Consider the following 12,123-nt stretch of genomic DNA (forward strand, 5'->3'; position numbering starts at 1 on the left):
TCTGGTTGCCCATTGTTGAATGGTGTTTTATATAAGCAGGTATGTTCTGACTAGACTTGATTTCTCACTCCCAAATCTTACAAGATCTCTAGATTTGGGTACAAAAGTTTCCAAGTGAAGTAAAGGAAGAGGAAAATCTAAAGTGTTAAAGTTGCAAATGAGACATAATACCAAGTGCCTAATTGCCCTGTGACATCAGTCAAGCCTTTGATACACGGGATGGAATATTCTAATAAAAACATCAGAATCGAAGCTCATCCCTTAGTTTTGAAGGTAGATTTTTTTTTTCAAGTATCCTGGAAAAAAACTGAATGTGGTTGCAAACAGTCAACACTATCATGATGGCACATCATCATCATCATTGCACATTCTTATGTACTTACAGAAATAAAAAAATAAGTATCTATAGTTCTACATTTCTGATCTCTGAGAGATCATATAGATTTCTGCCCATTCTGAAGAGAGAATGTCTGTATGCTACATGTATAAAGCAAAATAACTAAACATTTGCTCCAGCAAATGGATTGTTCCGAAATTCTCTGGATCCAGAAATGCAGGCAGACAAGAACTAAAGAAAACAAGAAATATTCTCATTTACCAAAGTCACTATCCTTACTTTGGATCTTCGAACCCCTTTCTGCTGTCTTTTTTATCACTGAAAATCTCTGTATAATCATAGTGCAGTGCTAAATTGGCCAACCCAAATATCACATGTGAATTTTTAGCATACATTCATAATCTTTCTACCAATAATCAATTTATAATTTTGCAAAGAGGTTCTTCTTCCAGCAGCTACTGGATAAATGAAAGAGAGTGAGAAGTACATATTGGTTCCAGGAATCACTGGCACGGAGCACTCGAATAGCAGCTTTCAATATTAAAATTCTGCTCCCCTGGTCCTGGTAGAATACTCAGTTTAAGACCTATTGGGCAAATCTTGAGGCTGGCAAGAATTGGGAATATTCCTTGAACATTGCAAAATTCTCTGTATTCTTGAGGAAAGATCCATAGTTATCAATATCTTGATGAACTCCAGATATTCTTCTGAAGATTGCATGCATCCATAGAAAACTAATCCCCAAAGAACCATTCTAAATCGGATCATTTGGTGGCCAAAACAACCAGGTCTAAAAATACAGTCCCTGCAATAGATTGTCTTGTTATAAATATTTCACTTAAATCTGTGATGCATTCTCTGACAGTTTGAAAATCAGGAAAGGCAGGTCTGGAATCACCTCTAATAATTATTGTTGCTCTGTCAAATGTACATAAGAAGTTGAAATATCTGTACCATGTCATCTTGGACATAACAATCTGGAAGAGCTGTGGAGAAATGATTCAAAATCCAATGAGTAGAAGAATCCAACAGGTAAAGAGAGAATTTTACTTAGTACCAGTTGTTGGATCTGTCCCAAGGAGCAGATCCCAGCATTAGGATGATTACAACATTGGGATGGTGCATTGTGCAACTCTCAACATTTCTCAGGAGTTTATTATGTTTTTGCCTTATATGATCAAACGTTATATTTTTTCGCACGTAAAAAGTCACTTTGTTCTCTGCAGAGTTTTTTTTTAATGCTGATTTGCTTTGCCATCCTAGAATATCCAAACTTTTATGGATAGTTCAATCAATACATATTTCAATGTACTTTTGAGAATGGAATGATTGTACTCTTTAAAATAAATTCTCAACTCCTATGCAAGTACATTGGTAATCACAACATCACACTTGTAGCTGTCATTTTAGTTAAAAGGCGGGAATTATAATACAGGCAGGGACCAGGAAATTCTCAAAAAACACTTTCTCAAAAGGAAACACTGAACAGTATTTGTGTACTAATAATTTTGATGAAGATTGTGATTAGTTAGAGTATTTTCACACAAGGAATTGTAGTATGGATGAATGTGTAGAAAGATGTAAAATCATAAATGTTCCCCAGCCCCAAAGATGAACTACTGCTTTCATTATATAATCTCAATAAAAGTATTTTATACGAAGTGGTAATTGTGTCTTTCAATCGAATGTTTTGTATGATTTGTATGAGTTGCCATGGGCAAATAGGCGGCAATATAAATCAAATAAATAAATAAATAAATGATAAATGATACCTCTTTTTGAAATAAAGCATCAGTTGTACGTGGCTAGCAATATGTAGTAGGATTATTTTACATTTACATTCAAGGAATATTCTACATCAATAGTCTCCATTTTAGAGTTCAAACTGTTGTTTACTTGAATTCCTTGGTACAGTTTAACAACAACAAAAAAGCTAAAATCAAAAAGTTATTTCAGAAGTAATAATTATCTCTTACTCTAATACATCCAAAGTGGAAACTACAAAAACTACAATTTTAAGTAGGCCTATCGTCTTCAATGTATTTACAACAGTTGCAGAGTCCTGGAATCATGATCACCATTTGCGGCCTTCCCAGCCAGTTTCCAACAAGCAAAGTCAATGGCGAAATTTGAATTTGCTTAGCGACTGCATGATTCATTCATTCAACTGTAGTGATTAGCTGAACACCCATGGCAAAAAGAAGGGTCATAAAATCAGGCGCGACTCACTTAACAACTGTATTGTTCCATAATGGACATTCTGGTCCGAATTGTGGTTGTAAGTCAAAGACTATCTGTCTCAGCAGTGCAGGGGAAGTAAAATATAATTAGAGTTGTCCACCAGGCACCACTGTTCCAAAGTATGCTCTTGCAAGGCTTTTACTTAACTAAAGCTATTCTAGCACTTTTAGCATTTAAATTACAAAGGATGTACCATAGAATGGCATTGTACTTGCTCTACCACAGACTATCATCACTTTTCAATAATAGCAATCTTTATCATTGTCCAGAAACTTAGTGTGCTTTCATACCAACCAATGAATTATCAGATTCTTACAAAAAACCCACCAATACATTTCTCAAGAGTAGCAACTTCCCAGCAATAAAGTTTAGGAATAGTTTTAAGAAGGAAAACTTCCAGGTGTACACAGTGGCATTCAGAGTTGTCTGAAGTTGTTGACCCGTATCAGCATGATACAATGAGAGTTGTATTTCATGCTGATGAAAGCTTTTCTATAGCTGGGGAATTTTTCCTTTTATGCTAATAATTCCCTCAAAAACATGAAATGTATTGCTTGTATCCCAGTTCAAACTTGTTTGACAGTCGGAGGGCAGCCATCTTGGGGGATGAGGCAAACCAAAGTTGACGTCTGTGTGAATACCAGCTAGGAATAAAAGATAAAGATTGGGGTTGAGGCGAAATGAGAAGCATCACAGTCCTTCAGGAGTTTCCATTTGTCCAGTACTAAGTTACAACCATCTCTTAGAAAGCTTGCAGAAGTGATCATCTATACGTCAAAAGTACAGTTTCTCTGTCTTCCCATCTGAACAGGAAATATACAGTATAACTCATCTTCTTTTCGCAAGCATCAGGAATTTGCTGGCAAAAATCATAATTCCATCAATGAGGGCAAGCTGACCTGGTCCAGATGCAGAAAAGCAGGCCCAAACCATGATACTGCCACCACCATGCTTCCCAATTGAGATAAGTTTCTTCTGGAACACATGGTTTGCCTTTTGAAAACACACCACGCTTCTCATTCAAGTCAAAAAGTTCTAACTTGGTCACGTCCATCCACAGAACATTCTTCCAATATGGTACTTTTCCGGTTCGTTCATGTGATCTTTCACAAACTAGAGAGCAACAGAGTTCTTCAGGAGGGTAGCAGCTTTCTCTTTGCAACCCTGTCAGGCTCGCCACCAGGATGGCCTCAAGAATATTGGCATTCTCCAGTGCTAGAGGCCTTCAGTCAGATATTACCCTGGGCTGCTCCTGCTGGAGTATCACATGCTTTGCTCTGTGTGATTATAGTTGGCAGATCACTCCTGGGAGATGAACAGTGGTGTTGAATTGCCCCTTTTTGTACATGATCTGCCCAAGAGCAGACTGGTAGATTCTTTGGAACTTAAAGCCTAGCACCAACAACTGCTTTTTTGGAAGTCCTGGAAAATTTTCTCAGTTCCAGGCATGACATATATCCACATAACCCATGTTGTGAAAATCAGGCTGTGATAGTGAATTCCCAGAATTCTGTTCTTTAAATAAGGCAGGACCTTCCACACTCATACCTGATGAGACATCCCATTGACTGCAACCCCTGACTCGAATTTCACTTTCAAATGAACCAACAGTTGGCTCATATACTCTTGCCACCCAATGCTTTTGACCCATTTGCTTAATTTTTTTTTCCAAATCAATTTTTAGCACGTATGGAGAATAGATCAGCTGTTAGGTCATACTGATGCAGAAATATTGAAAATTTAAAAGGGTTCACAAACTTTTAAATTCATTAATCTGTACTGCAAATTTTAGTTTTGCAAATGATCCATATACTGATAGTCCATATACTGATTGATCTGTTTCAGTTTGATAGCTTAGCTCAACTATAATGGGCCAAGGAATATGTTCACTGTAATCAATTATTGAATTTGAAAAGCTGAATTAAAAATAACCTCAAATGAAAAACATATTGTTATAATACTGGTAGTATGTTTAAAACTGAACCCCTCACTTATGGAATACAAACATAATGAATTGTTAAATATATTTTCATTTTCATAGCCATGATTTTCAGCAATTTATGGTTCTTTACAGACCATCATCTGGTTATCATTCTGTAACCATGTGCAAATAATAATTAACAGTTCTATTACATAAATATATCTTGTATTAATGGAGATAATACATCATTGCCATGGTGTGTTTGTTAATATTTTAGTATGATATATGTCACAACCTTCTTTTCTAATTTATTAAATGCTTACTTTTTAATCATATCAACATTCTTCATAACTGATTGTTTTAGTAGTAAACTTTTGACTATCTTCAAATAAATAGCAAATATACCAATGATTTATAATTAATAAAAATACTTGTCAGGGTTAGTAACACTCCCTAACCTTAAAATGTGAAATGGCTGTTTAAATTCTAAAATTCTTGTTTCTTCCATTTCTCCTTAGGTCTTGAATCAAACCGCCCAAATTTAATTCTTGGATTAGTGATTTGTCAAAAAACAAAGCGTCCTGCACCTGTATTGGAGTCAGAAAAGCCTGATGAGAAGAGGAGCCGAGTCCAGATACAAGAAGAAACAGAAGTATTAGGATACTCTAAGGGCAGCACACTTCCACCGCAAGAAAAGAAAAGTGCAAAATTTTCTTTGTATTCTGGAGAACCAACAGTCAGTACCACACCTCCTGATTCTCCTCCACCTCCACCTCCGCCTTCAGAGCCACCTTCAACCGTGGCACCTTCTGTATTAAAAATATTGTCATCTGTTAAAGCAGGAAGCTCAACCACTGTGGCACCATCTAATGCTTCAGGGTCAGGAGCTACCACTACTCCTGTGACCTCTGCTGGTTCCTCAACTTCAAAATCATCCACACCACTTGATCACATTTTGCAAACCCTTTTCGGGAAAAAGAAGTCTTTTGATCCTGTCGCCAATGAACCTGAAGCTACTGTTCATACCTCAAAGCCTGAAGCACAGACTGGGATTGACGAAGGGCCACTTGCTGCTCCTTTAATAGATCCCATTGTGCAACAGTTTGGACAGATGTCGAAAAATAAAGCTATCGAGGAGGAGGAAGATGATAGACCTTACGATCCCGAGGAAGAATATGCTCCGGAGAGAGATTTCGAAGTGCAGCCTGGCGAAAGCAGGCTTGAGAAGGGCTGTGAAACTTCAGAACAAGAGGATGAAGCCTACGATCCAGAAGACGAAACCATCTTAGAAGAAGCAAAAGTCGCCGTGGAGGATTTGCCTAATAAAATGTATTTAGACTCTAAAAACAGCTCCATAACCACGTCTGCCCCCTTTGTGCCTGATGCAGCTGCTGCGCCGTCCTTGGTTGAGCAACAGAAAATGCTTGAGGAGCTAAATAAACAAATAGAAGAGCAGAAAAGGCAACTCGAAGAACAAGAGGAAGCGCTCAGGCAACAAAGGGCAGCTGTTGGTGTATCCATGGCTCATTTTTCGGTATCCGACGCTTTAATGTCACCGCCTCCCAAACCATCCATAGCGAAAACTGAGTTATTCCAACATGAAAAACCCATTTCTGAAAAATCTGAAATGCCTCCTTCCTCCATTCAGCCTCAACTCTTTGGCCAAGGAACTGATCCCAGACAAAGCAGAGATCCCCGACAAGCTAGGAGAATCCTAACTGAGTGTAATGAAAGTGCTGACTTTAATATAAAACAACATGGGATACAGGGAGAACCCTCTGCTGGACAGATCCCTCCATCCAGCTATTCAGGTCCACTGCAAGCTGCATTTGACAAAGAAGAGAAATGTCTTAATGAAACATGGATGGCAAATGAAACAGCTCCTGCGGTCCCTGAGCAAAATGTGCCTATCAGTTATGAAAATGTTCCACAAATTCATCCAGAAATTATACATAAACCACCTCCTGTTGAATCGCCTACGAGTGCACCTATTCGTAAAGTATTGCTACCTACCCCTCCCACCCCATGTTTTTTGCCCATTTTCTCAGACTCTAATAATGCACAGACTGTAACTTGGTCAAATGCCTCTCAGGACAACAGCGTTCCAGGGGTCGTAAGAGATTCTTTTTCAAGTTCAACATTTGCATCTCAGGAGAAAATTCCTGGTCACTTTGAAGCAGAAAGAGGTCCGTTGAATTACGAAGGCGAAGTCAATCCTCAGTCGGGCCATTTTTACGAACAGAGGGAGTCTTCTACAATTCAAATTGAGGAAGTAAGGGGAGCTCCTCCTTTTTCTTCAGCTGGGCAAAAAGGTGCCCCCCCGATAGTCTGTGGTGCTCCTGAGTTCCATGGGCAAAGGGGTCCACCCCAACAATTTAATGAAGGACACAACGTTCCACCAAGTAACGATGGACAAAGAGGTCCACCACCAAACAGGTTTCCAGTGCCAAGAGCCCCTATTCCTTCGTTATTTTCTGCACCACATGGTCCACCTGTTTTTGTTGAAAATAAGGGTCCTTCTCCATCGTTTCCTGGTGGGCCAAGAGAAAAAGCACCCTCTCAATTTGAAGATCACAGAGAATCTCAAGCGGAACAGAGAGAATTCTCAGATTCTCAGTATCGTGAGGTGAGCGGTCCTCCTGGCCAGTTTGAAGGATCTGAGCCTCCACCGTTTGTAGGAAATAGAGGACCACCTCCATTTCCTTACGGGGGCCAAAGGAGGCCTCCACCCAATCAATTTAAAAATCAAAGAGGGGGCCCATCAACTCAGTTTGGAGGACCAAGAGGTCCATCGCCTAATCATTTTGGAGGTGCAAGAGGTCCTCCTCCAAATCAGTTTGAAGGACAAAGAGGACCTGCACCAGGTCACATGCCAGGACCAAGGGGACTTCTGCCTTCACCATTTGAAGAGAGGAGAGGAAGTCCACCCCCCCGATTTCCAAACCAGAGGGGCTCAGCCCCACATCAGTTTGGAGGACCAAGGGGACAGGCACCTACCTCGTTTTCGGAACAAAATGATTCTGCCCCTAACAGGCATAATTTTCCAGGACAGTCTCAACAAGGTATGAAACCATCCCCCAGACCTCTTTTGGATCTTCCAAGCCATCCTCCACAACACAGGAAAGAGATGTGGGATGAATCCGGACCGTCGTCTTCCCAATCTAATATTTCAGGGCAGGGTTCTTCATCAGAAGCACAGTGGCCAGCGTCTGATTTCCGAGAGGGTCGAAATAATGACTACAGAGGCCAGGGTTTTGAAGGGAGGCAGAGGGAAAGATTTGAGGGAGGCAATAAGGAAAAAGCCTTTGAGCAGCTGGAGAAACCAGACAATAGATCAAACCGTGGAAATGATGATAGACGGAGGGATCGCGAGCATAACTGGGCTTGGGAAAGGGATCGTGGCAGAAATTGGAATAGGGGCAGGGAAAGAGATTGGGAGAGACACAAAGAGAAAGAGTGGGATAAAAACAGAGATAGAAACTACAATAAAGACAGGGAAAGGGATTCAGACCGGGTCAAAGATTGGGAAAGGAACCGGGAAAGAACCAGGATCAGAGAAGGGGATTCTTATCGAAGACGGAACCGGTCCAGAAGCAGAGAACGTGATTATGATAGATTCAGGGATAGGGCCCGTAGCCGGGAGAGAGAGAAAGAGAGGGACCGAGATAGGGATCGCGACAAAGATAGAGGAAGGGACCGCAAGGAGCGGAGCAAAAGTACAGAATGTGATAGAGACTGTAAGCCAGAATCCCAGATGGGCAGCCAAAAGCTATCACATCCAGAAGCTGCTGCTAAGTAGACCGTTCAGCAAGGAGTCCCTTAGAAGTAAAGGGGAAATATTAAGAATCAACTGTGTACTACTTGTATATATTGTATATTCTGTTAGAAAATACTTTGGTAAAAACTTTCGTAAAATTTTGAATTGTAAATGCAATATATTAAGGTAGGAGGCGGAGAAAACCTGGACTTGATACATTTTGTTCATAAAAGTTTTCTTACAGAATACATGAGACAGTCCTTCCCTGACTGGCCCCAACACCTGTGTACAGATAAGAAATCAGTAGAAGCATAGGACCACTGCTCTTGTCTTTTTAGAGTAGGGGCCTGTAGGAATCCTACTTACTCCCAGAGAAAGATTGTGGTTGGGACTTAACCATTCTACAACATGGCTTTGTTTTCCTTATTATCTTGAATTTCCATTTGCAGACAAAAATGGGAACTGTCTTCAAAAAGCACATTGCTTTTAAAGGTTTCAAAGTTGTGTTTACCAATAACTTAATTGGTAATTTTATGAGAATTCAAGCAAGATTTTAGAAGCCATAACTTTACATCTCAAATACATAGTGTTGTTGTGTTTGGGGTTCCTACATAACAGCAAAAATACCAATATTTTTGTCCTGAGTTAATCTACTTATATGGCTTTTGTGTACTTAACAAATGATGACGGAAGAGCAGTGTTGCTACTTATTTGTAATTTGCAGAGTATTTGAATTAGAAACGTTAAATTTCTAAACTCACATTTTACATGAGGGCATTTTGAATGTAATTTCGACTGATTTATGTGCTCAGACAAGAAGTACATTTGTCTAGATAGATCACTACCTTTCTTATCAATAAACTCTTAAAATTCTGTATTTTTATGAAAGGTGAAATGAAAATGAATACCCTCTGTACTCAATATAACAGCTTTAAAAAAGGTGTTGATTTTTTCTAACCTAAATTGACTGAACAAAGTGGGAGGAAAGAGAGTTATCAAGATTAATATATCAAGCATTGAGTTAAAGCAATCTGACTTTTCTTATGGTTATCAGTCAAAAAGATGCATGAACTAAAGACAATTTAGCTGAGCCAAGATGAAGAACTTTTAAGTTCTAACTTAAGTGGGAGAGATTTCAGGATGCTGGTAATTACCCTGTTCATTGACAACAGCACTGAAATTCTTAATTTTGATAGGAATATGTCCTGTCCATATGAATTCATGGCTACTAAAATAAAATTGGAAGTAAATATTTCTGTAAAAATTGGAGAAATAAAGCCGTTACTGACAATTCTGTACTTTAAAAGGGAAGGCTTTTTTCTATGAAAAACAGTATTCTATTACTTTTTCTGTATTCTTCAAGTTCATAATATAATTCTAAACAGTACATAGAAAAACATTACCAGTTGAATTGGATTTATACATTTACAGATAAACAGTTACTTTGATATTTTTGTAAGCATTTGCAAATGTAATACTAAATTCGTAACATCTGCATTTTGAAAACTGCAATATAAATAGTACTACCCCATAAATAAATCACTACATAGTTATACTTTATATTGGTACATCTTAGTCTTTAAACATCATGGACATGCTAATATTTAAAAAAAAGGCCTGTTTGCAAAATATTTTGCAAAAAATTAAAAAAGGTGGTATAGAATGCAAATACCTATGATGTAATTTTTTTATTCAAGAAGTTTCTAACTTAAAACCATACATGTAAGTATACTAAATCAAGTGTTGTTTAGGTTTACTTGACAGAGTTTCTGTAAATTGTATTTTATATTTCAGAATATATCATTGTACATTAAATGTGGAACTTCATAGATTTTTGTTACTGTAAGTCAAATAAACATCTACAGAAAGCCTTGGCATGAATAGTTTTGAAGGTACTGATCAGAGCATTAATCTGGTAATGTGGCAGTATAATCTGGAAAACATGGCCAGATGAATTAGAATAGTACTCTTTATTGGCCAAGTGTAATTGGACACACAAGGAATTTGTCTTGGTGCAAATGCTCTCAGTGTACATAAAGGAAAAGATACATTTGTCAAGAATCATATGGTCCAACACTTAATGATAGTCATAAGGTACAATAAGCAATAAAATCATACTAGGAAACAGTCAATATAAATCGTGAGGATACAAGCGACAAAGTTAGAATTATACAGTTACAAGTTGGAGGGGATGGGTGATGAGATCTTGCAAAACAAAGGATACTTCATAGTTTTAAAATATTTTTGTTGTTTTCAATTAAGAAATGCCGAGAGGCTTCATTATGGATCGATTTTCAGTGTTAAGGTAGCATAGCAATCATCTGATCACAACACCCTGGATCCAGTTTTCAATTTTTGAAAAGGAGATGTATGTACATATATTTGTATATGTATATATGTATCTATACATATGTGTGTATATATATGTATATATGTATCTATATATATATGGGCCAGCAACTAAACTAAATCTTCAGGAATATTTCTGATCTTTTCCATTTATTTTTGAGCCAGAATTAGCTAACTAGCTTGTCACCAGAGATTGGCATTGTGGGCTGAGAGTGACTACCCTAAGTCACCCAGCCAACCTTTATGCCCAAGAAAGGACTAGAATTAATAGTCTCCTGGTTTCTGGCTTGGGGCCTTAATCACTAGATTGAACTGTACTGAAATTCAAATTTGCTATAACTATTTACTTCATTCTTCTGAATATGCATTCTGTTTTGTTTTGTTTTTTGCACTGAGATTTGCATTGCTTTTAATCCCACATGTATTAGGGAACTGTATGTCATTTAGAGTTGGTCAATTGGGGGGAGAAGGGAGGAGGGAAGGAAGGAAATTACATAGTTATTACAGCAGTTTAAAAGGGAAATTTCAGCATATATTCCACAATGATGAAAAGATATACATGCCACCAAGAGATATATAAACACCCTAAACAACTGATATTTCCAGCAAAAAACAAAACAGAAATTTTGAAACCCCCAAATTGGGGTAATTCTGCATCACCTACAGGTCTGAAATTTGACTTAATAACGTGGTCTCTGCTGGATGCATCTCTGCAGAAGTTAGTTAATCGGCTTGGGAAAAGAACAGCATCACAGATCTCTTTTTAAAATTACTGGTATTAGTGTAATGTGAAAAAATGAATATACACAGATCTGCATACTTCACTTTGAGATTTTATTTTGGTCTGGTCAGCCCTACAGCCTCCTTTTTCAGTCTAAGATGCATGAAGACCAGAAACAAAGAGAAAAATAGAGATGTGTATTCATTCATAAGGTGGAGTGGTAAGACAGGACAAAAGAACCCATAAAGCAATCACTGTATTTTTTGAAATGACATTTTGGAATACGTGCTCCATTTTCTTCAGTGAATGGATGGAAGTGAACATTTTTGCCCTTAAACAAGGGAGACACACCAGAACATTTTTTTCACAATTAAAATTTGGCATAAAAAGATAACGTAGTCTTGGCTGAAAATTTCCAGGCCATCTGCTGAGATGATCCATTTTTATTCTTCACATTCTTGGAACTGTAACCAACCAATCCTGAGAAGATACAATTAATAACCGAGTTGGAAAACGAGGTCCTCTAGTCCAGCCCCCCTGCTCAAGCAGGATACTTTATGCAGGGATCTCCAACCTTGGCGACTTTAAGCCTGGAGGACTTCAACTCCCAGAATTCCCCAGCCAGCTTTGCTGGCTGGGGAATTCTGGGAGTTGAAGTCCTCCAGGCTTAAAGTCGCCAAGGTTGGAGACCCCTGCTTTATAGCATTTCAAACCAATGGCTGTCCAGTTTCTTCTTAAAAGCCTCCAGTGAAGGAGCAATTACAACTTCTGAAGGAAAGCGGAACAGTTTGTGGAAT

General features: G+C 38.3%; 1 protein-coding gene across 9 annotated transcripts in view; it reads left to right on the forward strand.

Annotated features, from left to right (window-relative positions):
- Nucleotides 1–10,125, forward strand: part of DIDO1 (death inducer-obliterator 1) — an 85,090-nt gene extending 74,965 nt beyond the window's left edge. For all 9 annotated transcript variants that reach the window (XM_026683419.2, XM_026683415.2, XM_087959186.1 and 6 more), the window contains one exon: nt 5,018–10,125. In XM_026683419.2, the coding sequence (XP_026539204.2) occupies nt 5,018–8,298 (3,281 nt within the window). In that variant the 3' untranslated portion in view covers nt 8,299–10,125. The remainder of the gene's footprint in view (nt 1–5,017) is intronic.
- Nucleotides 10,126–12,123: the final 1,998 nt, after the last annotated feature.

Source organism: Notechis scutatus, chromosome 3 (genome assembly GCF_049901735.1).
Source record: "Notechis scutatus isolate UNSWTSFEM ecotype Mainland chromosome 3, rNotScu1.2, whole genome shotgun sequence".
Lineage (NCBI taxonomy): Eukaryota > Metazoa > Chordata > Lepidosauria > Squamata > Elapidae > Notechis > Notechis scutatus.